At 53.2% G+C, this 24,338-nt stretch overlaps 6 protein-coding genes across 6 annotated transcripts; 2 read left to right on the top strand and 4 right to left on the bottom strand.

Annotated features, from left to right (window-relative positions):
• Positions 1–1,435: 1,435 nt before the first annotated feature.
• HD553DRAFT_342818 (putative potassium:hydrogen antiporter) lies at positions 1,436–4,733 on the top strand (the record flags this gene model as incomplete). The annotated part of the gene is made up of 7 exons (XM_046182803.1): positions 1,436–1,994; positions 2,074–2,413; positions 2,486–2,530; positions 2,605–2,689; positions 2,778–2,982; positions 3,045–4,228; positions 4,293–4,733. The coding sequence occupies 7 exons, from the start codon at positions 1,436–1,438 to the stop codon at positions 4,731–4,733; spliced, it is 2,859 nt and encodes a 952-aa protein (XP_046035980.1).
• A 543-nt stretch (positions 4,734–5,276) lies between these two features.
• Positions 5,277–9,006, bottom strand: HD553DRAFT_312738 (Gpi16 subunit, GPI transamidase component-domain-containing protein). The gene is made up of 15 exons (XM_046180129.1): positions 8,567–9,006; positions 8,480–8,502; positions 8,397–8,409; positions 8,165–8,336; positions 8,006–8,103; positions 7,795–7,944; positions 7,651–7,736; positions 7,510–7,586; positions 7,152–7,440; positions 6,912–7,092; positions 6,718–6,842; positions 6,402–6,656; positions 6,129–6,338; positions 5,877–6,068; positions 5,277–5,818 (listed from the first exon to the last, which is right to left on the bottom strand). Exons 1-15 carry the CDS (start codon positions 8,896–8,898, stop codon positions 5,364–5,366), a joined length of 2,658 nt encoding a protein of 885 aa, XP_046035979.1. The 5' UTR covers positions 8,899–9,006; the 3' UTR covers positions 5,277–5,363.
• A 125-nt stretch (positions 9,007–9,131) lies between these two features.
• On the bottom strand, positions 9,132–11,949 carry HD553DRAFT_285350 (uncharacterized protein). The gene is made up of 6 exons (XM_046178223.1): positions 11,417–11,949; positions 11,050–11,329; positions 10,868–10,978; positions 10,695–10,800; positions 10,386–10,613; positions 9,132–10,318 (listed from the first exon to the last, which is right to left on the bottom strand). Exons 1-6 carry the CDS (start codon positions 11,768–11,770, stop codon positions 9,253–9,255), a joined length of 2,145 nt encoding a protein of 714 aa, XP_046035978.1. The 5' UTR covers positions 11,771–11,949; the 3' UTR covers positions 9,132–9,252.
• Positions 11,950–12,092: 143 nt separating this feature from the next.
• Positions 12,093–15,267, bottom strand: HD553DRAFT_331730 (serine/threonine-protein kinase PRP4-like protein). The gene is made up of 9 exons (XM_046182030.1): positions 14,663–15,267; positions 14,296–14,603; positions 13,755–14,209; positions 13,428–13,684; positions 13,232–13,369; positions 12,996–13,149; positions 12,798–12,912; positions 12,501–12,739; positions 12,093–12,426 (listed from the first exon to the last, which is right to left on the bottom strand). The coding sequence occupies exons 1-9, from the start codon at positions 15,121–15,123 to the stop codon at positions 12,214–12,216; spliced, it is 2,340 nt and encodes a 779-aa protein (XP_046035977.1). The 5' UTR covers positions 15,124–15,267; the 3' UTR covers positions 12,093–12,213.
• A 145-nt stretch (positions 15,268–15,412) lies between these two features.
• On the top strand, positions 15,413–16,480 carry HD553DRAFT_47929 (uncharacterized protein). The gene is made up of 3 exons (XM_046184258.1): positions 15,413–15,625; positions 15,719–15,947; positions 16,050–16,480. The coding sequence occupies exons 1-3, from the start codon at positions 15,553–15,555 to the stop codon at positions 16,228–16,230; spliced, it is 483 nt and encodes a 160-aa protein (XP_046035976.1). The 5' UTR covers positions 15,413–15,552; the 3' UTR covers positions 16,231–16,480.
• A 713-nt stretch (positions 16,481–17,193) lies between these two features.
• Positions 17,194–23,418, bottom strand: HD553DRAFT_312712 (uncharacterized protein). Its single transcript, XM_046180128.1, has 7 exons — positions 23,157–23,418; positions 22,336–23,092; positions 21,868–22,263; positions 21,666–21,796; positions 18,656–21,595; positions 17,857–18,589; positions 17,194–17,793 (listed from the first exon to the last, which is right to left on the bottom strand). Exons 2-7 carry the CDS (start codon positions 23,078–23,080, stop codon positions 17,294–17,296), a joined length of 5,445 nt encoding a protein of 1,814 aa, XP_046035975.1. The 5' UTR covers positions 23,081–23,092; positions 23,157–23,418; the 3' UTR covers positions 17,194–17,293.
• Between the last annotated feature and the right edge of the window lie 920 nt (positions 23,419–24,338).

Genomic DNA, 24,338 nt, shown 5'->3' with positions numbered 1-24,338 from the left:
GTATGGTAGTCTCTCCATCATAAGTACCAGCAGCCACGCCGCCAACCTTAGAGCAGTCTTGGGAAAGCCCATATCAGCGGTACCACATTTCAGATTCTCTTCCAGTCTCCAAAGCTCTGAACACCTTCATCATCGGCAACATCGTCCTAAACACCGTCACTATCAACAAGCACGAGCGTTCTTCGAACAATCCCGCTCAGATGCCCACACCTGGAAGGTCCGCAATCGCTCCTCCGGAGAGGTCTCGAGCGATGCCGGACGCTATGACAGGATAGATGAAGTAGCGGAGGTGACCAAAAATCGAGCTATCAAGATGGGAAGGTAAAGACGAAGGGGAACTAGCGCATTTAGCTCATCAGTTTGGCTGAGATTTGTGTAGCTGAACTAACGAGTGAGATGAAACCCGGATCATCTGGAACTTGAAACCGCGCCAAGCCCAGAATGCCTGATGATCAAACCCAGACCACGTGTATGAGTGACGTGATCCTTCTAACGCGCAGTTCCCGGAAGCAGATATACGAAGCAAGGGGGCCGTTGGCCTTTCTGCCTGCTACCTGGAACGATCGACGGATTTGGGAGAGCAGGAGCGGGAAAATGATCATCAGGAGCTCGAGACGTTGACGTTATTGTTATCTGCTAGGATCTACAGTAGCACCATCACAACGCACATAGCAAGGCATCGCGACATAGAACTAGATCAGGACTTGTGATCTGCGATCCCTGTCCCACCTCCACCTCGACACAGCCCTCGGGCATACCTTGGCTGTTATCATTCGGAAGTACACTAAACCTTCTTGCCCCTCCGCTCTCCCGCTTCAAAACATCCTTTGGATCAAGATCAAGATCAATCGAGAGAGACACGTACCCACCGAGGTTCTAGAAGCTTGGAAGTTTCAGAGCGTCGGGATCCATCAGCGACCTCTACCAGAATCCTATCAACTCCGACGTCGCGCATTTGACGGCGGAGAGCGCTGCAACACAGAATCCAATCCGTTGATCACCGGTTGAAACGGCAAAGAAGAGAAAGGGGGCAAAGCAATTAGACACGTCCCCCCGGGTGGATATCGTCTCGTCTCTTGCTCCTGCTTACCTGCTGCTACTGCTCGGCCCTCGGTCCCGTGACACCTCGAACAACGTGTAGCGTGACCTCTTGAAGGTGATTTCAACGTGTGAACACGGAGGAGTCGCACACTTGAAACCCACCTAGAACCTCCCCGACTCGAGCGCAGTCAGAGAGTGAAAGGGGCAAGAACCATCAAACAATCGTCGCCACTCGGATCTTATCCCGGCAACTACGCACTACGGCTCAAAGGGAGAGAGAGAGGGGCACCGCTCACCAACCGGACAACATATATAATCCCCCCGCATCTCACTCGCATCCATGAACTCCATATCTCACTACCTCCCCTCGTTCACTCAACGATCTTGGCCCAAGATGGACGTCCCACCTCAACTCCAATCAGAACTCGTCAACCTCGTCCGTCGAGCCGAAGTCAACTCTACCGCCATCAACAATGCTGGCCAAGCGGGCGTATTTAGCGGGAGGGATCCTATCGAGTTCAACAGCTCTCAACCGATCACGCTGTTCATCGTACAGCTCGTGATCATCATCTGTTTCACGCAAGGGCTCTCCTCGATCTTCAAGTATATCCGTCAACCGAGGGTCATTGCCGAAGTCATCGGGGGCATCCTCCTCGGCCCCACGGCTCTAGGTCGGATCCCGGGTTTCACAGCCAACATCTTCCCTCCTGCCTCTCTCTCCTACCTCAACCTCATCGCAACTATCGGCTTGGTCCTCTTCCTCTTCCTCGTCGGGATGGAAGTCGACGTAGGGGTCGTTCGGAGGGATTGGAAAGCCGCGGTCTTTGTCTCTGCTGCAGGGTTGATCTTGCCCTTCGGAGCTGGGGTCGGGATCGCAGTAGGGGTCTATAGGGAATTTATCGATGGAGAGAACGTGTCGTTTGGACATTTCTTGTTGTTCGTCGGGGTGGCCGGTGAGTCGATTCGTCTTCACCATCTCATATTGCTTGTTCAGCTGAAATCCCTTGTGCCATGTCTCTCGTCTCTTTGCAGCCTCCATCACCGCCTTTCCCGTCCTCTGTCGGATTCTCACCGAGACCAAACTTCTCGAGACCAAGGTCGGCCAGATCGTCCTCTCCGCCGGTGTAGGCAACGACGTCGTCGGCTGGATCCTCCTAGCTCTCACCATCGCCCTGGTCAATGCTGATAGCGGAGTCTCTGCTGTATACATCTTGCTCTGTGCGGTCGGGTGGACGATCGTCGTCTTGTGGCCGATGAGAATCGGGTTCAGGTGGTTGTGTAACAGGACGGGAAGTTTTGAGGGCGAGCATGGACCGACGCCGTTTGTGATGCTGGTCATGTTAACCCTGGTATTCATCTCGGCTTTCATGACGTGAGTGCTCTGCGAAATTGGTACAGATCTGCGCTCGAAGTGGACGCTGACGACGCATACTCAACCTTGTAGCGATATCATCGGTGTTCACCCAATCTTCGGAGGTTTCCTCGTCGGGTCAGTACTATCGCTTCTGACACGCTTCATACCCACATCGAGACTGATTCGTCATGCACGACTTGAAATTACAGGATCATCATGCCTCACGATCACGGCTTCGCCACCAAGGTCACCGACAAGCTGGAGGACTTGATTGGTCTGATCTTCTTGCCTATCGTAAGCCCTCGTACTGACGATCCCTATCGACACTGCAACTACGAGCACTGACGGTTAAAAACCTGTCGTCCGCGTTACCGTAAAACAGTACTTCGTCCTCTCCGGGCTCAAGACCGACTTGGGGCTACTGAACGACGGGAAAGCGTGGGGATACACCATCGCCATCATCGTAGTCGCGTTTTCCGGGAAATTCTTCGGATGTGCAGGCGCGGCGTGGATGTTAAAGTTCAATAGGAGGGAGTCGCTGGCCATCGGGATGTTGATGAGTTGCAAGGGGTTGGTAGAGCTTATTGGTGAGTGGCGATGGACGTGCCGCATACAGGGTCCAGAAGCTAACTATGAGGGTGATTGATAGTGCTCAACGTCGGTCTCGCTGCCGGGATCTTGGACACGACCGTCTTCTCAATGTTCGTCGTCATGGCCGTCGTCTTGACCGTCATTACCACCCCCTTGACGCTCTGGGTCTACCCGGCGAAATATCGTACCAAGGCCATCGACCCTCTCACGGAGAAACGAAACGCTGGAAACCTCGGCGGGCCATCCGGATCTGAAGGACTCGGCGGAAGGAGGGATACGACTTCGAGGTTCATGATGGTCTTGTCCCGCATGGAACACTTGTCGACGGCCATGTTCTTCACCCAACTGTTTGCCACCAGCGGTTCTACAAACTCGGCGAGTCCTCGCCTGGGATCGGCTCCGCTGAGTACGATCGATGAGAAGAGCAAGATCCACGAGGTCGATAGTGCCTCAGACAACGATACCTCGGACGACCATACCCCTGTTGCGCCGCTCAGACAGACGGCTCGTCAACAATGGAATGCTCACCGGCTGATGGAGCTCACGGGAAGGACGCAGAGTGTTATGCAGTCGATCGAGTCGGACTCGCACGCGCGTACGGATGACCTGCTCCAGCTCTATCGGTCTTTCTCCGCTTTGAGGGGAATCAACGTGGACACCGGACTAGACGTCGTGGAACAGGATTCTTTCGCCGAGATTGTTACCCGTCGAGCGGATGAGGCTGGATCCCAGTTGCTCGTCATCCCGTGGACGGTGCCCGAATCGGGTGCGACCGCTGCTGTCCTGGATGAACGGAAGGATATGCACTCCTCGGTTGGGCCTTCGGGCAGCCGTCCTAACACTCCCCGCACGAACACCTTTGATCAGATCTTCAGTAGCGAAAAATCGGGACTCTATACCTACTTCCTCCGCCGTGTCTTTTCGGAAAGCCGCAAGAACGTCGCCGTCGTCGTTGATCGGGGATTTGCAGCGGTCAACAATGTCGCAAACGGAAATGGAGGTCAACACCTGTTGTTGCCGTTCCTGGGCGGACCCGACGACCGTCTGGCCCTGGGGCTGTGCATTCAATTGTGCCACCAAGCCAACGTGTCTGCTACGGTCATCCGCGTTGACAACAACCCGACGGCTTCGATCACTTCGCCTGCTCCTGCCGAAAGGAAACGTACCGAGTCCTCGGTCTCGATGGAGGAAAGCGTCCGCGCCCATCAGACAGCCCTTGATGCTAATCAGTTGACGATAAGGGTGAGTTTAGTCCCCGTCTATATCTCTGTGTGATGACGGGTGTCTGATCATTGCTTCTACTCAGGCCACATCGAGCCGGGCCGACGCCATGCAGTCTTCTGTCGCCGATCAAGAGCTATGGTCACGATATACCGCGGATGACGAGGTCGCAGAATTGCCCTCGAGTACACGCGACGCCCTTTCTCGCATAACCTTTACCACCATCTCGACTACACAGCCTCTCCAGACCATCATCGAAAAGGCCAACTATGCAATTGAACAGAACGGTCGCGCTTCGTGGAGACCTCTACTCGTCATTGCCGGTCGTGGGCGTGTCGAGAACACCCCGGCCTTGACGCTGAACAGAGAGATGGCCAAATTGCTATCCGCTCAAGGACAGCTTCCCGACGTTGGTGCCGAGATCCGCAAGACCGTAGGCGATATCGCAACGGCATTGGCCGTATCAACTTCCGCGTCCATCATGGTTGTTCAGGCCGGCGCGGAGGTTGTTCACGAAGCAGTCTAGAGTAATTTCATCGTCGTGGTATCATATTAGAGTTTGTATTTACGATATCCATTAGCAGTGTATGTTCTAGCGGCTCATATCTTGTACTAGAGTGGTCTTCTTGTACGATCGACCTTGATAGTATCCATCTCGGATGTTCTTTGAAGTCTGGTACAAGAGAATTGAGCCGAAACAAAGCGATGGATCTTCCTGATCCTAAAATATGGGCCCCACCGGATAATTACTCTGTTTACTAATCCTCGTGGTTATTGCGTAGTAGTCTGGAACGAGATCGCTCCGACCGGGGGATTCGCCTGGATGCCAGAATTCACCTTGACTCTGAACTTCACCATCAGGTCCAGCAACAAGGCCAGCAAGGCCACTTATACACTGGTACCACGTATCCTCATACCTTTAGCTATCTACCGTTGTGGCTCATCTGACATGACTCCTTGAAAGATGTTTGGAAAGGTACAGGATTTGCTACAATTAGTCGCGGGTATGTCGAAACTGCTCACCAATTGTCCCAACCCGTTGCACTTGTCATGAGCGAGACCGAACGGACACGAGCGGAATGGGCCCCTAATGCATTCTATGCATAGGGCTAAACGATACAACATCCTTGAATATGATCTCGAGGCGAGTTCGCATCTACTGATTCGTCTGGACCTTCGACTGTTGTTCTATAGCAACGATACCCCATCTTCGGACTCCGAGGTTGACGATACTCCCGAAGAATAGGGCTATCAGGGTGGATGTCATGATGATGACGTTATATGGCATGCTGAAATCCGGCGTTGGCAGGTCGACGAGCAATTTCGAGGTATATAGTCGAAGGCGCCTCCGTCGACTACCGCCACTCGAGCCGGCGAGATCGGTGTCCATACCAATCGAGTAGGCTTGGTCGGCCAAAAAGATGATCGCCGGAGGCAGCTCCCACCCACGGCTAGCATCAGGCAAGTGTTCTGTGTACCTGATGTATTCCTTGGAGAATGGGATGCGTATTTCGACCTGGCTCTCTGGAGGAATGTCGAGCTGGAGCTGAAGTACCGTAGGGCGAGTTCGCGGGATTGAAGGATGAAGGGTCATGGCTCTGAGTACCTCATCTAAGTCGAAACTTGTGAGCCGTTGGTAATCAGCTCCAGCGTACCCGTACGGGCTCACCTCTGGAATGACCTGGAACCTTGACGTCGATCTCGCTTATCCACAGACGAATCCACCAAGGCAGTTCTTCAGTGTAGACGACCTGACGGACCGAGTCGAGATTGTTTCTGATGTTGGTAGAGAAGCCCGAATTGGAGTGTGTAGAGCCCACAAGCGTGCGAGACACTGCAATTGCCTCAGCAGGAACAGGACCTGATCAAGGTCGAGGTCAGCGATTCATTCCACAGGAAGGCCAACGTCTACCCGACTTACGAACTTGGCCCAAAGTACGCAGCTTGATATCCTTACCACTGAAAGATCGATCAAGCGTCCAGTTAAGGCCTCCATCAGGATGGACAGCCCCTGCATCGTCCAGGATGATTACCTTGGTCCCCGAGCTCGGCGAGACCACAATGCGGGACGAGTCGGCAGCCGGACATGCACTTGGTAGCACACGGTCAAAGATGGAAGAGACCGAAAAGTCTGCAGGAAGATGGCGCGAGGTAAGCTTTTGAGGCTTAGATTACTATTCGGTACATGGCTTACCTAAGTTTTTGGCATCTTCCACCTTGCCTTTTGTGAGATCGACCACAGCTTCCCATCGCAAGCCCAATGTGGTCATTCCCGCGTGATCGACATAGTCCACTCCCATAGCATGCCATTCGTGGGCCAGTAGGACGTATGGCTTCATCAAAGCGGACAGGCCGGAGAGGCCTTTACAAGGCAAGAGCTTGAGAAAGGGGGTCAAGTTCTCGGTGCAAAGATTCTCTGCTGGTAGTTGCGCATGACGAAATGAAAGGCCTGCAGGAGAGGTTGATATTCAGCTTGGGCCACCGATCAAAAAGGAGGGTACCGAAATCACCTTCAATGTTCGAATCAGGGAAGATGTCTTCAGGTGACGCGGTGATAGAGGCATCGATTTGACCCAGAGAAGAACAGAACAATCCAGCAAGTGAATTGGTCATCGTTTTCCAATGGTCTTCGGGTCTATCGAATATCGAATACAGGCGGCCATCAGACCGAATCTTGGTGGAAGACGAGAGGAAGACGCCTCACTCTTCGTCTCGAAACCAAGCCCTCAGCTCGGCTCCAGTACCAGCGACTTCCGAATGCTGGGGTTGACCCCATTGATCCGCTTTCCAGCGTCCAGTGACGAGACTCAGGTGCATCTCCGAGACGTTGTTGTGTTGAAGAGGCAGAAGGAGACTGGGAGGTGTAAGTCGGAAGTGTTCACTGGCTGCATTGACGTGAAATTAGCTGAATTACGAGATAACGGCAATCCAGAAGGGAACATACCAGACGGCGCTTCAATTCGGAAATCGAAGAGAAGGGACATCTTGCCATTGGGAAGAGGCTTGAGGGTCAGCTCCTCGGAATAGCTCTGACCTGCGACTCCGCCGATCTTGATCGACAACATAACGACAGAGAAGAAAGCCTGCAAGAACCGCTTGTAGACACTTCGGGCGTTGGGTCGTCTCGCTCTGGTAGGTGTGGAAGCTTCGATACTGGGCGAGTCGAGGCCATCTTCAACTGAAGCCGCTATATCTACGAAGCGAGAACGTGCTTGGAGTGCTTGGATCACGCACTGATGACGAGCAGTTAAACTTGCCATTAGCTGGATTCTCCGCAGTTTGCACCTAAACCTCATACTTACGATAGGATAGATAATCGCAAATATGACAACGCTGGCCAAGAACGGCACAAAAGCGCACATCAGAGCAGGGACGACGCCTGTGAGCCGATATATATCTTCTATCAGCTTAGCCATTTAGCCGATCATCTTTAGTAGACATACCAAACCCTATGAAATACGCGATCCTGCCATCCACGAAGTATCTGCCGATCGCATACAGCGAGTATCCTCGAGTCTTGAAGCTTGGTCTGTGGAAGTTCCAGGTTCAGCTGAAGCCGAGATGAATGATTTATTTCGAAAACTTACTCGAAGCAGTAGTACGCATCTACGAGACAAGTGATCATCAATGAAATAGGTGCTCCAATAAATGGTACCTGGGACAAGATCAGTCCGACGGTCGTATGTGTGCCGATGATCAGGAATCGCGGTAACAGAGCGATTACCCGGTCGGACAAGCTGCCATAACGAAAGTGTATTAGCTTCCATGACCTTATCCCGGCTTTGAGCGCAGACTTACTCCAGAGAGTCTGTTTCCGGTAGAGCTCCGCTACTTCCTCTTGATGATGAAGGCTGCATGCTAAGAGCCCGCTTTGAAATCGCCCTGGACCAGAAAGTCTACGGAAGAACGCAACCAGTCAGCGACTTCCTGGGTGTTCCCTCCAGGGAGGAGGCTTACGTTAACCCAGAAGCAGAATCCAAAGACGGGGTATTTCCACAAGATGTCGAAGGCAAGTCGAACTCGTTTTGTTCGAGCTGCAGCGAAAGCCGATGCGTGGTTGTGCCGCAGGCTCGGGAGGAGGAGAAAGTCAAAGATTACGATTGACAGCAGTGCAATCAGGTTCACGGCACTGTGCAACGGACGGAGCGTTCAGCGATTGATATCTCGACGAAGAAATGATATGACTCACGTCGACTTGACCACTAGATGGTCCGGTGAGAAGAGGTTTGGGTATCAGCATGCAGCAGCAGCATTACATCGGGTGCGTCATACCTAATGAGCGTAGCTCAGCATCCCTAAAACGAGATGAGTGTGATTAGCTGAAACACCTCATGCTCTGCAAGTTGAATATTCACATACCGTTGTATAGCTGCTAAAGATCGATCTACACGGGATGCGTCTTCGAAGCCGTCCATCAACTGCTTCCCAACTCGCTGCAGTTGACGGACATAATCCCCCTTGACCACGATTCCATCTATAGATCTCGTCCGCTCGTTGAGGTCAAAGTAGCTCTGTTGTGCACCCGCTGATGAAGAGTAACCCTGATATGTATTGCCTGTATATGGCGTAAGAGGAACCGGACTTGTGGCATTGTCCGTATTCGTTCGCCGACGTAGTTGAGGAGGAGGTGTCGAGATGAATGCAGCTTCGTCTAGGACATGAGACCGTCTTCCCGCTGTTCTTCGTTGCATGGTAAGACTTTTACCGTAGGGGACTTGTCGGGTCACGGTCAGGTAGCAGGTCTACAGTCACACGTCGTAGGCCTCTCTCAACGGCTGAGGGCAGCTGTTATAGCTGGCATAGCTTAGAGACCTGACTAGAGATAGCAGTGCGATCGACCTCGAACGAAGGATGACGCGAAGTGGAGGTCCTCGGAGCCTAAATCAAGGTAAGCTTAGTGGAACCTAGCTCGACCTAGCCTGTGCAGCTGACATGCAATGCAGATATCATACTAGCGAACATCGCTCGTTACTCGTAAAAGGTCACGCTATGGATACAAATCGCCTTCTAGGCCATGACATAAAAGTGTCTGCTCTCTACCCTTTTCAGTTGTCCTTGCCCCTCATCGCCTTGTGACCCCGCCTTCTATTGGGAGCAGGTCCTCCGTGGTTGTTCTGACTCGCAAAGTAAGGTGATGCGACCGAGGAGGCTCCGTTGCGCTGTCGACGTTTTTCCTTCTTCCCTCGCTTGTGCTCTTTAGAGCCAAAGGTCGGCGGAGTCTGACTCGACCTGCCCTGCAGGGGCCTGGAAACCCTGCTGATCTGCGCGTTAGGGTCAAAGCCGCCTTCCCAACTTCCGTGGCCCGGAGCTTCATTCTCATCTGCATTCTGCTCATCTCCCCACTCGCCCTCGTCCTCGGTTGCGTCCCGGTCCTCTGGCGATGCCGCTCGGACTTTCCCGCTATTGCCATTGTAGAAACCCTCGCTGCGAACGGGTGCAAACTTCGGGTTGCCATTGCCAACTCGAGCCTTCTTCATCTGGGCCGACGGGGTATCGAGCGGGACTCCCTGATCCTGCGCTTCGTCTCTTTGCCTCTTAATCCCTCGACCTTCAGCCTGCTGCTTATCCTTCATGGCCTGCATCTGTTCCAGCTGTGCTCGCTTTGCATGGGATTGCGAGGTACCGGGCTCATCGCACGCAGAGCCATTCTCCGAAGCCCCATACGAGCGACCGAGGTCCGGTCGCCCTTGCTTGGCAGGACTTGGGCTGGACCTGGACTTTGCCGCTTGATTGATCGTCTCGGCGAGCCGATCGCCGGATTTTCGGATATAATGCAACTGGTATGTGTTCCGCTTGTCATCCAGAGACAATCTTGGCTGGACGGTCACATCCGAGTCGTCCATCCTGCACCATTCCTTTTTGGCATTGCGCACGATGGAGATGTAATGTCCGTTGTTGGGACCAGATCCGTAATGCAGAGTAACGCCGTAGAGCTCGTACTCGATAGGCGGGCCCTCGTATACGGGGTTCTTGAGCTCGAGTCGTTCTTCGAAGGCGATCAGCTGAGTAAGCTTCTTGCCCCAGGGCGAGAATCGCTTCAAGTGTAGTGATAGCACAGGGGGCGCTTTGACGACCTTCATCTGTTTGATAGCGTTGACCTGCTTATTGCATCTGTAGAAAGGAGAGTGTCGTACCGTCAGCTTATGCTCTTCGGGAGATACTGTCCGCCACAACTCACTTTTCACACTTATACTTGTTCTTGCCCTCCAACCTATCTTCTCGAGCGAACCCCTTCAACGCATCCTGTACTGACGCCGTTTGTTTACCGATATCCAGACTCAGATCGAGGAAGGTATCAAAGGTATCGCTGTTGGCGTTGCACGACGTGCAGTGTACGCGCGACCGTAGTCGACCTCCCCAAATTTTGTGCACCCAACTCGTTTCCCGCACAGAGTGAGGGGCTTTTCTGTGATTATTCAGGAACCAAGTGAATCAGCTTGAGCGCGATAACGGAGATGATGCGTAAACAGACTTCAGATCGACTCACGTAGCTCCGAGCTCGCGGAGAGTCTCGTTCTGTAGCGAATCAACGCTATATCGGAAGAATTCATGCGAATCCTCTTGTCTCCCCCGCCTCATAGTCGGGCAGATGCCTGAAAAACGTAATATTATGGGTTGTCAGATGACGCAATCGTATAGGTGGCCGGGATATCGGCTCACTTTTGACGTTCGTGGTGATGATCATAGGATTATAGGTCTTCTTGCCCGAACCCCACACTCCCCGCTTGGCACTTTTCAACTCGCAGGTCAGACAAATCTTCCCATTCCGTCCTGTCAAAGCAAAGACACAAAGTGTAAGCTCTGATGTTTCCCCAACAAAACGCCTTGGCCGCTGGACATACGGTGGCTACCATCATGCTCGTTCAACTCGTCCAACATCCTCAAGAGTGGAGGTGTATGCATCATGACCTGCAACACCGAGTTGGCGAAACAAGTGTTTCCCAGATTGTGCAGCCCTGAAGCGCGGCCGTAGTTGCCTTGGTGAGGCCATCTGGCGTCAATCGTTCGAGGATGGAGGTCATGGTCGTTCGGGACCGTGTTGTCGGCGTCTGTAGCGGTAGATGCCGTTGAAAAGGGGGTACCGGTCCGGCTGACAGGGGTGTCTCCGTATGAGAAAGACGACTACAATCAAATTACAACTCATTAGCAGATGCACTATGAGACTGGACAGTAGGATATAGTCGCGAAGTCGGTTGACGTTAGACGTACTTTTGCCAGTGTTGCGATACCATCCCCGTTCTCCTTGGTAGCCACCGAGTTTAGAGCCTTGTACTTCAACTCGGGAGGAACGTCTTCCTTCTCCTCATATCTCTGAAACTCGATGGGCGTCTCCAGCAGCCCCTGGATCATCGCACCAAACTCTTCCCAATGCTTTTTGACCTGTTCTGATGATGATGCAGGAGCTCCGGTTTTCGATCCCTCTTCGCCGTTCCTATGTCCGTTCATCTTCTTGCTCGCGACCTCAGTCTTGAAAGCGTACGGAGAGGGTTTGATGACGGGAGATGAGGTGGTATGATGGAGCTTGGTTGAATGGATGGATGGTAAAGTCTGGACCGAGGTCATCCTAAGTATGATCCCGGATGAGGCGGACCAGCGTTGCGAAAACAGGGTATAGTAGGACTGAATCCCTCTCCTTCCCTGCGTCTATAGATCTATGTTATTGTCGGAATGTTGTGCAGGTCCTGAGCCGTTCGCTGGTGACTACGGGGTCTCGACTCGCTCGACGTCTATCGACCCAACCTTGAAGTTCTGGCTGAGCAGGCAACTGCTGTTCATTTTCGGATTGTAAAATCTCGCTCGACTGCTGCTGAACGCGTTTCCCTCCGCCGTAAGCGATCATCTCACAATTTGCATCCGCAGGCAACGCGTCTCTTTCATGACAGAGGAGGGGGTGACGCGTTTCATCTCTTCCGTCCGCATACTCATTGCGAAACGCATGACAAACAACAGCTTGCGTATTCTAGCCGTTCATAGGGACGTATGCCGATACATCGGTTCTCACTCCATCAGGGACTCGTAAGGAACAGATGCAATAGCGCATCCCGCGCGCTCATCCTCTTGGCCGGATCTAGCATCAAAGCCTTTTCGAGCAAGTCGACAAAGTTGGTCAACAGCTTGGCGTCCTCTTCCTTCATCTTGAGTAGAACATTGGACGAAGGGATCAACCGGGACTTGAGTTCGCGAGCGGCCTTGTTGATGACCAGGGTTTTGATGACGTCCTGCAAGGCGATGAAGTGGCGCGAGTCAGCTTTATCCGGTCTGTCAGCCGATAGCACGCATAGACAATGCTTACCTGACCCGTAATCTTGTCCTTTTCGACGCTGATAAAGTTCATCGACTCGTCAAAGTGCATCTCACCAAACTGAGCCTTCTTGATCATCTTGTGGTTGATCTTGCCCTTGAGGTCCATCATGAGATGCAACATCTGATTGTTCGATCGACCGGGAAAGAGGATCTTGCCGGTATAGAGCTCGTAGAGCGTACATCCGATGGACCACATGTCGATGCTTTCGTCGTACTTTAGGCCGAGGACTGACGAATGAACAGCGTAAGCAAGGAGTCGAAACAATCTGAGCAGAGCGATACTCACTAATCTCTGGGGCACGGTAGAAACGAGAGACGAGATAGGGCGTAATATCGGCCTCGCTGATATCACAAGCAGATCCCAAATCGCACACCTTCAACATGGCCTTATTCTCGGTAACCTGTCAGTTACCAAGACCGTCAGTTGAAGATCCGCACGATAACAAATCCCGAAATGGTATGATGGGCAGGCGCAGCGTCTTACGAGGATATTATCTGGTTTCAGATCGCCGTGGATGATGTTGCACTTTTTCGTCAGCGACAAGGCAAGGAACATTTGATGGGCGTACGCCCTCACTGCTCTAAGGTTCAATCCGACGTCCTTGCCAAATCGCTTGACAACATCCCGCAGGTTCATGCTGCGCAGTATCAGCGCCGAGAGAAGCAAGTATTCAGTTTAGCCAAGAACTGCATCGAAATGTAGTGGAGATGAATACTGACCTCAAGTTCTCAAACACCAGACACAAGTGACCACGGTGTTCAAAGGTACGGAGCAACCTCACGATATGCTTTTTGTCATCCGGATCGGCGGCACCTAACTTTTGTAAGATCTGGGCTTCCTTTTTACCAGCCACATACCTTTGTCAAATGCCAATCAGCTTCCGGATTTTTCGAGCTTCCTCAGGAAAAGACTTACATCGACTCCTGGCTTCGGATCACCTTGATAGCAACCTCCTGACCCTCTTTCTCGCCTGCGCCTTCTCCCGTCGTTTTCAACACCGTAGCCCTGATCACCTGCGCGAACATTCCCTTCCCTAGATTGACAGTAATCTTGTACATGCCATTATCCATGATCTCACCGGGGGTGATGCGGTAGTAACCCTCGGCATCGTCATAGTTGTCCATTGAAGCGATAGCGGCCGGAACAGGGTTGACAGGGACCTTGGTTTCTTTCTGCCAATGGAGACGCAAGTGAGAAGTCAGCCATTGTCATCTTAAAGACCGCGCTATCGAAGACGCCTACCTGCTTCTTCCTTCGGATGACCTTCTTTTTGGGAGGTTCGTCCAACGCGAACATGTCAAAGTCCTCATCTTCCTCAGCATCCACCTCGACCTCTTCATACTCGCTCTCCTCATCTTTCACCCTGACAATATCCGGGCCCGGCTCTCCCACACCACTGGTAACCTCTTTCTGCTTGTTATGAGCCTTCAATAAGGCTTGCTCCCTCTCACCGTCAACCTTACGATCCTCGTCCGGGTTGTAATCTGCTGCAGAGATTTGCTCCTCGCCATCGACCTGCTTGGCGGTGGTCTCGGCTGGAAGGACATCACCAGCGTTGGTCTGTCCGGGTTGGTCCGAAGCGCTCTTGGCCAAATCGAAGTCGCCTTGAATATCTGCTACAGGGGGTGGAGTCGGACGAGCGGATCCGATACCAAGACGGGCGGTCGAAGTTTGTAGTCCTGTGTTGGACAAGTTTCCTGTGGGTGATCGAATTCGAATCGCATGATCAGCAGCCTGCTTCGCTTGAGATGTCGTCATGCAGCTTTCTTGGGAAGAGACTTGCCCGTTGTGCTGACCCCCGTGCCGATCGAGCTTACTCCACTTTGAACACCAGAAAACTTTTCCAAGATCTCCCTCCTTTTCCGTCGCCTCTCTTCCAGCTGTTCCTCGAGCGATTTCTCCGGGATCTGTTCCTCCTGCTCCGGCTCAGGTTCGGCGACCTCGGGTGGTGGTGGAGCGGGTTTGGAAATGTCTTGAGGGACAGGGACGGGGTTGCTCGATTGGGCAAGCGAGGCTGATGAATCGGTTCGGTTGTAGCCTGGAATGGCTGATGGACCTGAGTTACGAGGATCTACGGATTTATCCTGCCGGCTGTTACGAAGACAACGGTAAAAATCTTCAACCGTGTATGATCTATCGGCCTGACGCACCTCGAACCTTCATCTTCTCGTCGACGGGACGAATCTCGTTCACGATCGCGATCGGAACCCCCTCCATACCGGTCGTCCCGTCTATCACTCCGGTCATATCTCCCCCTGTCCCGGTCGTCCCGCCTGTCATGCCCCGGCTTGTAAGATCCGGGATCATACCGACTCCTCGAATCCCTCCTGGGCTCCCGATCCCTACCCGGGTCCCTGTCTGTCGACCTATGTGATCGCTCCCAATCCCGATCATATCTCGATCCATGCGATTTACGCCCGGGCGAGTCGTTCAAGTATTCATCCCTCCAACTCTTCTGTTTCTTGTTCTGTTCCGACCCCGTATCCGCAAGATCTCCGTAAGGCAAGCCCCCTTCTTCCAGATCCTGCCCATATCCGTTACGATAGTGAGACGAGGCGGATGATCTGGGGTCGACCTGGTCTCGAGCACGTTTGACGCCTGAAGATGACATGTCAAAAGAGATCGGCCGTGTGAGCGAAACGGGGGTGTTCGGACGCTTCGTCTGAGAAATGGGGTATCAAACAGGTCAAGTGAGCTTCAGAATGTGTTGGTTTCTGTGTCGTGTGTGTATGTCTTGACGGAGATTGGACTCTGGCGCTGGTCGAGAGTCGCAAGTCTAGATATATCCTCGAAGCAATAGGTAAGTATACTCGATCCTGGTGGTGACATGGGCAAGGCAAGCTGAGGCGGACATCTCCTGCAAATCTCCATGTCCGCGCGTATCACATGATGTCACAGCCCTGACCCCCTCGGTAGCCTTTGACTGCAGTACTAAGTTACAGTACACCAATCTTCAATCTTCTTGCGACAACGATTCGTCAACTCGTCCATATACCAGAAAGACACCTCGAGTATCGTCATTTCGTCATCACATACCAACATGGCAGCCAAACTGTCAAATTCGAAGCAAGCGCGACCAGAGCAAATCTCACAAGAGGCACCGCCTCCTTCCTGTGAGTAACTTTTGAGCATTTCGCCACCTTGGTAACATGACTTCTCGCTGACATTATTGATCTTCTCAAACACACCCTCGAACGCAGATCAAGCCTCGACATCACAACAGACACCTATCTCTCATCCTGGCCCGTCAGGATCGGTACCTCATTCTCACGTGCACCCACAACCGTTCATCCATTCCAGACCCTCCGGCAATGTGGTCATGTACAACTATGAAGGATGGACACCCCCACCTAATGACGCCGTCGCAAGAGCACGAGCGAGAAGGAGATTCTTTGTTGCTCTCGCTTGGGGGTTCTTGATCTGGATAGTCCTCGGGTAAGTCCATTGTGTCATTCCACTACGCTTTAGGCTATGAGCGAAAGACTGATCCTGTCATTTGAAACCGTGTCATGCACGTCTCTTTCGTCCCAATTTTAGAGGGCTGATCGGCGGCGGAGCAGCCGACATGTCACAAACCCGCAAACATCGCGACCGAGGCCGAATGCACACCTGGACTAAGGACACGGTACCGTCAGACCTGGCCGTCGACGCAGTTCAAACCCAGACTCGAGCGTCTGCCGATGGGGAAGCCGGGCTGGGGTGGTTCGGGATCCGTTAGACCTCGCCTAGTCGTCTTACCGCCTGTACCACACTTCGACGGCAGGACAACCTTAGGGAGAGCGGATCGTCGGCTTGTCGCCCGCAGGAACCTTGTACAAGTATAATAACACGTTTCTTGCCGCTGTATATGTCATCCTGATACCCAGTTCGCCCCGAGACAGGAGCCGTAGTGATCCAAATGTGGCCTCGATCCAAATCTTCGTACGAGACGACAGGAGAAGATTCAGCAGTCAAGATCACGGCTTGTGAGACACGGACAACGTCAGAGGTCGACTTGGGGATTTCCGCTGTATAAGCTCACTAGGCACTAGGATCACTCCAGGGTCTCGATTCGGCTCAACTCGTCCTTTTCGTCCTTGTCGTCCTCGTCGTTGCGCTTCTCGCTCTTTTCGTCATCGCTCTTCATATGGTCGCCTTTGAGATGGTCGCGATTCCCCTTCTTCTTACACTCGGCCTTCGCATACTCTGCTATATCTTGGCCTTCAACAAAGTTTGATTTCAGACAGAATTGTCCTCCCATTGACATACAATGAACCTTCTCACATGGGCACTACCGTCTGATTTGAACCCTTTGATCCTATCCTCCCTTTGGTGCCGATAATAGGGCCGGAACCAGCATCCAACCCATCCAATCAAGTAGAGATGCTCACCTTCAGGGGCAATTGGAGTAACCAGGCAAGCTGCAACATCCTCTGAACAGGCTAGGAAATGACCCAATGTAGGAATTGATGCAAAGCAGATGGTAGCCATAAAAGTCTCCGTCAGTTCTTCTCCACCCTTGCACGATCCTAGAACGCCCGGAATTGGTTGATCACCTTGTTGTCCTTGGCTGCATTAGGCCCTTGCCTGATCTGCTGATCAACAAGACGAGCTTTTGCTGGAGTGAGACAGTAGTCTTCTTTGATATCGATCGGCCGCCCGACATCGCTCTCGATCTATCGAAGGACGATCTCGAAAGACAGGCGCCTTTCGGAGGAGCGTAAAATGATATTCCGATCATCGCGTACGGAAAACGCGCATAAAGACGATACATGCACAAGTATTCAATTTCTCCTGTGAATCTACCATGGCCGTTTCCCTGCCCCGCTTGCACTGATGCCCCCGCTTCCCAATCTGCCGGTGTTGGGGCTGCCTCCCAACGCCCGAGACGATCCGGGCATCGACATCCCGTTCATCCCGTTGTATCCACCGCTCATTCCTAACCCTCGAGCCGGTGCTTGGTCAGTATAGTTGGACTGCCCATAATTATTGCTACCATGTCCACCGCTTCGCATTGATCCCATACTAGCGTACCGGGAGTGCCCAGGCCCGGTCGGACCTGTCCCACTTTGACGCATCCCGTTTCCGTTCATGCCATAATTGGTATACCCATCTCGCATAGAATATGATTGGGTCGATGCTGGATAGGCGGACTGTGGACCCGCTGCCTGATAGGAGTTGTTGATGGGCAAAGCCGGACGCATATACGACATGGAAGGCGAATCGAGTGGACCTGTAGGGTGCGAATACATCCCTCCGCTTGTTTGCGCAGTGCCGGGGTATCCATTGTGAGATGATCGGCCTGAAACAGATCGCGTTAGCCATGGCGACTGCACGTCGGCTCGAGGTCTCTGGTCCGACTTACCATTCCCTTTCTGCAGAGGCGCAGCGGACCCATAAACGGGAGAGACCGGCATGCCCATATATCCGTTCATCGCAGCCGTCATACCAGAACTCGATGACATGCCAGCTTGGTTCAGGGGAACCCATACACCATGTTGGCCCCGATGTTGACCGGGTAGACCACTCACGCTGGGCGTGCTGGTCACTCCATTCGACAGCGAGTGTTGACCCGAGAAGGATGACCGGAGATGTCCGGCATGGCGTAGGTTGGGTGAAGGGGTGTCGTTGGTGAGGGGATATCCATAACTCGTTCCGTTTGGCATCTGGGAGACAGAGCCATAGACGTGTGCATCCGTAGAGTCTGACTCGCCCGTAGCTGCCGGTTGCAAGCGACCGTACGGCATGCGATCGAAGGATTCTGATCTCACCGCTCCCACCGTCGCGAAACGAGGGCTTTCAGCATCCAATTGGGTTTGACGTCGATCCTGTTTGTCGCTCTCTTCTTTCAAGTCGTGCATAGATACCGACAACGAAGGGGGAAGGTCATCGACGATACCTATGAGAGAATTGCCGCTCTGCTGCTGTAGGTTATCGTTCCCTGCCTGTGACCAAACGTTCTTGATATGGTCACGATTGGACAAGTTTTGATTGGCTTGCGACGTAGGATAGGTCATCGATTTGGCCCATGCAGCGCTAGCTGCGGTATTCGGGGAAGTTGCCTGGCTGCGAGCGATATTTTGACCTCGATGGGATGTCTATAACATATTTCAGCAGTGGTATAAGCCTTTGATAATCATTGCCATTGACGATGTGCAGCTCACCGGTTCTTCCTGCTTCCTGATAGTAGAGTTGGAAGACTCAGGAATGGTTTCCGTCAAGCCGTCCATACTCATGTTGTTCACTTCCTCCAGCAAGTTGTCGATCTCAAGCTCGCTCGACACCATGAAACGCATGGATGATTTGGCCTCGGCATCTTCGGAAAACGAGCTACCATGCGGGCGTGCAAAGATGACACCGGTTCCGTCGGGTAGTCGACGATTGGGTGTTGCCCTCGCTGCGTTGCGGTCCCGACTGCTAGATGCAGGCAGAGGAATCTCCGAAGGGGTAGGTGAGGCTAATAGCGAATCCAGGTCCTCCGTGGTTTGAACAGCTTCGACAGGAACCATTGATAGGTATTCCTGTGCTTTACCGTCTTTGTAGGGATAAGCGATTGATGCCGCACTGGCAGACCGCGCGACCGCAGATCCGTGGGAACGTCTAGGCAGATTGACCACTATTTTGCGCACGACGCTTTCTTGCGCCCTCGACTCCTCTAGCGAGACTGTCTGTGAAGACTCCTTGACCACCGGGACCGCTTCCTCGGATTCTTGTCGGTTCCAATTCACAGGAGCAGCGGGCGGTGCTACGAATGGCTTGAATACGCCCTGAGGCAAGGAAACAGGTGCAGCAGCTTTGCCTCGTATATAATTTGGGGGAAGCAACCAATCGTCACGCGAGAGCGTGTTAGGATTCAGCTGCTCAAAAGGCGGGCTCCAAGATAATGCCCATCCGAGAGGTACAGGAGCTATGTAATCCGATCGCGTCCGCTTTCGCGATAACGGTCGTTGAGGTTTACGCGATTTTGGCAGTCTGATCACGTAGGTCTTCCATGCTGGTGCCGGTTCAGAAGGCAGAGGTGCTGTAGTCGTGCTAAAGTCGCCAGGTAGAGGTAAGGGAATATATCGGACGGGAAGTGGTGGTTTCCTGGCCTCTTCAGAGATGATCCTCCTGGTTGTCCGGACAGGTGACGCCGGTGTTGGATCAGCCGGATGGCCTGGACCGCTCGGTTGCTCTTCGCGCGCTGGAACGGGAGCCTGAGTGGAAGGCACGTCTCGAGCGTGGGTTGCTGCCGAATTTTCAGCCACGATCGCGGATTTGATGCGAGCCATAATCTCGTCGAAGTTGTTTTCCGACTCAGCTGGCCGAGATGATCGCCTGACCTTTTCCCCGATCGTCGTTCCTGCATCGACCGCTTGTGACGGGGATTCTGCCGCTTGGATGGTGAAGTCTGATGCGGACGACACCCCCGGTTGGTATGCGGAGACGGCAGATGATCTTTCTCCCCCTCGAGCTACCGAGGAGAGGTCAGGCTCTGGTCCAGTGCGAGCTTGAGCTGGAGTTGTTGATGATTTGCGCCAAGTTCCAGCATCATTCAGCCTCTTCCCGAAGCGAGATCCTTCCGCCTCCCCATCACCGAACGGCATAGCCCTGGAAACGGATCGGACGGGACTACGGGATCCTTCATCCTTCCCGAAGTCGGCGAATTGGACCGTTACTGGCGCTCCCCCGGATGACTGGTCGAGAGCAATGCTTGGTATCATCGGATGGGGCGGTCGTTCACGGATATTACGCGCTGCGTCAACCGGCTTGGCATCCTTCTGAGTGTCGAAAGGACGCTTGGGCAATGTGGGAGAAAGTCGTTGCGTCGCAGGCGTTCTTGCAATTTCGCTGAGGCCGTTCGAAACGGGCTGAGGCTGAGCGCCTCTCCTCCAGACGTCTGAGTACTCAGCCCGACGCAAATCTCCGACGCTGACCTGACCAGGTCGGGCGTTCACATTTGCAGTGTCAACCGGGCGCAGACCCGGCGGTAGGGGTTGTGACGTTCCAGCTGTCTGTGAAGCTGCATCGATCGGGCGCGGCAGTATTTTGGAAATGATGGGCGATGTAGTTATGGGTGCTGGTGCGACTGCCGCTTTGGCAGCCTCTGATTCTTTCATCTTGTCTTCCAACTGCTTGGCCTTCTGACGAGCTCTCTCCGCCCTGGCCTCCCTTTCCGACTCTTCCTGTTGTCGTCGCAATCTAGCGCGCTCAGCCGCCTCGTGCATCTCATCCTTTTGCGCTACCGTTACATCGCCTCCGGTGGTGGAGATGGGTGCGACCTCTGACGTGCTTGGAAGATTTGTGATGGCCTTCGGAGAGTGTACCGGTGAAGATCGTGCGTCAACATTTGCGTGATCATTACCCATAGCTGCTGCTGCTGATGGGACCTGTTGGATCCGGGGACGGCCGGAATCCGGTGTGGTAATTTCTGGGTTCAATACATTTTCCCTCTCTCTTGTGGCCCATCGGTCCGGGCGCGGTGCGCGCTCGGACTCGGAGCCATGATCAAGATGCGGTGGGAAATGTCGCTCAGGTCGGGAAGCCACGCCAGGCTGGGTATGAGGCGGTCGCGGTGGTCCGTCTCGAAGATGAGGTGGCAAGTCGTGCTGAAGAGATCTGAGACTACCTGCCATATTTGCGGAAGGCCTTTCTGCATCTCGCGACGACATCGCTGGTGGTCTTTCCGACCCGCGACCAGCCAGATGAGGTGGGAGAGGGCGCGACCCATCTCGAAGATGAAGAGCCTGTGCTCGGTTCTGGTCGAGCTCGACCGCAGGTCCAGGTTGATCGAAGCTACTCCTGCGAGGCTGCCGTGATAGTATCTGTTGCGGCCTCGGTACAGCCTGGTTCTGGATCTTGCTGGCGTGCTCTTCGAATCGATTGGAGCGATCATTATATAGTGCTTTCGAGGCCTGATTGTTCATCGTCGGCGGTCCTCTTGGCGGCCAACTCCTATCAAAGTCTTCTGCAAACCGTTCATCCTTGCTGACGGGGCCCTCTTGGATCCTTTCGAGCTCTTTCGTGTCAGGTGGCGGTGCTGCTGGGTTGGAGATCGCCGCAATGTTGTATGCTCTCCCGTCACCAAAGTCTATGACATCATCAACAGCGTTCTCGTCATCATCCTGTACAGACGAAAATAGGAAATGTTGAAATTCAGAAACGCATTGCAAGGTCTCAGGCTGCAAAACTTACCTCGTCCCAGTAATGCATTTTCGGGTCGCGATTGACGCCCCGGAACGAATCGAGGCCTTCGATAAGGGCAGCATTATGGGCAGCTCGAGCCTGAGCGATAGACTGCGCTTGAGATTGGGCTTGCCTTTGACCTGGGAAGGAGAAATCATCAATGTGATGAGCCGCCATAGTCAAGTCAATCCATTCTGTCTAGGCCTCTTACCTTCGATGACCTCGCCAGCGGTCGGGAACTCCCGACCCAGCCCGGACCTGAATCCCTCTCCAGAAGCAATAGGTGCCCATTCTTTCTTCATCTTGCTCCCCATCCCCATCCCGAGTCCTGTCGACGGCGTTGTTAGCTGACCCCTCTTCAACGACCCCAATGCTGATGGTGTCGGCCGCAATATTTCGGTGGCGGATGCGGGAGATGATAGCATGGAGTGATCATTCGATGGTGACAAACCTGGTGACGGTCTAGGGGAGGGTTTCGCCCAACCGACAGCCGGTGCACTTGAGAGTAGCCCCGTTCCGGGTTTCGAGCTGATGACCGATGTCAATTTGGCACTCGTCAACTTGGGTGTTGAGGTCGAGGATGGGTTCGGAGAGATCGAGGGCCGGACTACCAAGCAGATTACGAAAATCAGTCTCTGTTCACCTGTTTCAGCACTGGTCTTCTTTATCCTGTACTCACTGAGGCTACCCAAAGCGCCTGTAGGCTTGGCCCCTAGAACATTAGGTGGCGCAGCTCCGGCGACCGGACTAGCCGACGTCTTGCCCAAGAACTTCTTATTGATGTTGACAGTACTAAACTTCTTTGGTGCCGAGCTGAAGATCGAGCTAGATGAGCCGGCGGCTGGTGAGTTCACCCTAACGAAGGAAGATGTCGGTATATCTGATTGGGCGGTGGGAACGTTTGTCGGGGTGGCCGATGTATCCGGAGTTTCCGTAGTGGCTGATACAAGGGGACTCGTCGTCTCGGCTGCATTCGTAACCTGTTCTCCCTGCTGAGATGAGTCGGTCGGTTCTGACGAATCTGTCCTCGGGGCTGCGAACTTGTCCTCTGAAGGTATACCGGATCCTTCCGCATCTGTCCAGTCTGCTTTTCTCATCCTCTGATCTTCATGGCTCGAAGCCTCTGCTGAGCCATCCTCACGCTGTATCCCAGTGGTTGGTACTTCTGCTGCCTGGATGACATCCTCCTTCGCATCTCCAGCTGACCTTTCCGTAGAATTCACAGTATTATCCGATGTCTGTGCTTCTCCAGAACTGATCCCCCCATCAACATCTTGCCCCTGTATCCCGACATCCGATCGGCGTCCTTCGTCGCTCTGCTGCACTCCCGTGCCGACCTCTGAACTCGCTAACTTATCGTTCTTCTCGATTTCTAGTTGTACATGATCCGATGAGTCTAGATTCGTCGAGGGAGGTGAAGACATACTCCTCGAGGCCTGCGAGATGCAGCACTATGAGTATATCTTCCGGCGTCTCGATATCCTAACGAGACAGACATACATGGGCTCGTATCTTCAGGCGTTTGGTGACCGAGGTTCTTTATCTTGTGTGTGAAGTCTTTCTCAGCTGCTTGAGTTGCAAAGATCAAGGCAAGGTGGTGCAATCTTGATGTTGGAAGTTTCCTATTTCGATTTGCCTTGTGTGTCGGAACCGAAGCTATCTCGGAAACCGTGACGTATGGCGTGTCCTTTTCGGCGGGGATGACAGGCCTACGACTCTTCAAAGATCACTAGTCCTGACCGCTCTGATTGATTCAGAGTAGTTTGATCCGAGTATGATGCCTTTGTGATCTTGATGGTTGATCCATCTCCCAGCTCTTTACCGCTATGGGCCATCCTCGCTGCTTGCTCGCTGGAAAGGGCCCGACCTGCGACTTGCGCGTGACGGCACCGAAAGCAGCCAAGGCGTGAGATCGGCGCATGATTGCCTTTGACCAACTCAACAGCGAGTCGATTGCTCATCATCGAACTTCAAACTTCAATGGGCCTGCTGTGCAGCGCAGCATTCAGATTTCCAGGAAGATCTAGTCCGAACATGGATCTCAAGCCAGGGCAAGTCCGCAGAAATGCAGGTATACACCTGGATATGCCAGCGCTACCGACCATGCGCCGCCTTTTCGCTGATCTTGCGTCAACCTCGCAGGGTCTACGAAGTGGTATGTCTGTTTTTGGGCCTAATTTAGTAATGGTATGATGTGGAGGAATTACTGTCGATCTCTTCCAGCGGTTCGAAACAGAACCGCAGCTGCCCCGTTGATGCCGTTGATGTCTCGTGAACGGGCGTGGTTATCTAGGAATTGGCAGCAAAGGGTGAAACACTTGTCCTCCACCGCTTGTTGATACGAACTCTCTATCGAAGGGACACCACTGTCAATTTTTTACATTGTCCCGCCTTCGGGTTGATCTGGGGGAGGATATCGGAGCGGTCGGTACAGATGGTTGAAGGTTGATCAATTCGTCCAGTGAGGCAATTCAAGTCTGAGACAGTCTATGCCTCTTGGAGAAAAACTTCACGCTTACCGAATACGAAAGTCCTGATAGCGAATATTGGAACGCACGGAACAAGCTGACCATACCATCCAGATGAGTCTAATCTCCTTTCAACTGCAGTGAACCCAAGGATCCTCTTAGATACCTTTAAGCGCCTTTCTCGCCGGCTCGAGCTCGTCTCTCCGCTCCTGCA

The sequence above is a fragment of the Filobasidium floriforme genome, assembly GCF_021052385.1.
Source record: "Filobasidium floriforme strain CBS 6241 chromosome Unknown HD553scaffold_13, whole genome shotgun sequence".
In the NCBI taxonomy this organism is placed as follows: Eukaryota; Fungi; Basidiomycota; class Tremellomycetes; order Filobasidiales; family Filobasidiaceae; genus Filobasidium; species Filobasidium floriforme.
The sequence above is the reverse complement of the archived record's forward strand: the minus strand, read 5'-3'. Positions and strand labels throughout refer to the sequence as shown.

Excerpts from the sequence above, each read along its gene's own strand:
- HD553DRAFT_47929 (XM_046184258.1), top strand. The coding sequence starts at position 15,553 with ATGGCAGCCAAACTGTCAAATTCGAAGCAAGCGCGACCAGAGCAAATC. Across the intron at positions 15,626-15,718 it reads AGAGGCACCGCCTCCTTCCT|CCTCGACATCACAACAGACA; the intron begins GTGAGTAACTTT and ends ACGCAGATCAAG. Across the intron at positions 15,948-16,049 it reads TTGATCTGGATAGTCCTCGG|AGGGCTGATCGGCGGCGGAG; the intron begins GTAAGTCCATTG and ends TCCCAATTTTAG.
- HD553DRAFT_312712 (XM_046180128.1), bottom strand. The coding sequence starts at position 23,080 with ATGTCTTCACCTCCCTCGACGAATCTAGACTCATCGGATCATGTACAA. Across the intron at positions 21,797-21,867 it reads CGCTGGCGAGGTCATCGAAG|GTCAAAGGCAAGCCCAATCT; the intron begins GTAAGAGGCCTA and ends TCTCCTTCCCAG. Across the intron at positions 21,596-21,665 it reads AAATGCATTACTGGGACGAG|GATGATGACGAGAACGCTGT; the intron begins GTAAGTTTTGCA and ends TCGTCTGTACAG.
- HD553DRAFT_285350 (XM_046178223.1), bottom strand. The coding sequence starts at position 11,770 with ATGACCTCGGTCCAGACTTTACCATCCATCCATTCAACCAAGCTCCAT. Across the intron at positions 10,614-10,694 it reads CTCCGCGAGCTCGGAGCTAC|AAAAGCCCCTCACTCTGTGC; the intron begins GTGAGTCGATCT and ends GAATAATCACAG. Across the intron at positions 10,319-10,385 it reads AACAAGTATAAGTGTGAAAA|ATGCAATAAGCAGGTCAACG; the intron begins GTGAGTTGTGGC and ends TCCTTTCTACAG.
- HD553DRAFT_331730 (XM_046182030.1), bottom strand. The coding sequence starts at position 15,123 with ATGTCATCTTCAGGCGTCAAACGTGCTCGAGACCAGGTCGACCCCAGA. Across the intron at positions 13,370-13,427 it reads ATCCGAAGCCAGGAGTCGAT|GTATGTGGCTGGTAAAAAGG; the intron begins GTAAGTCTTTTC and ends CATTTGACAAAG. Across the intron at positions 12,913-12,995 it reads TGAAACCAGATAATATCCTC|GTTACCGAGAATAAGGCCAT; the intron begins GTAAGACGCTGC and ends GGTAACTGACAG.
- HD553DRAFT_312738 (XM_046180129.1), bottom strand. The coding sequence starts at position 8,898 with ATGCAACGAAGAACAGCGGGAAGACGGTCTCATGTCCTAGACGAAGCT. Across the intron at positions 7,587-7,650 it reads CGCGTATTTCATAGGGTTTG|GCGTCGTCCCTGCTCTGATG; the intron begins GTATGTCTACTA and ends ATCGGCTCACAG. Across the intron at positions 6,843-6,911 it reads GCTTGGTTTCGAGACGAAGA|ACCCGAAGACCATTGGAAAA; the intron begins GTGAGGCGTCTT and ends GATATTCGATAG.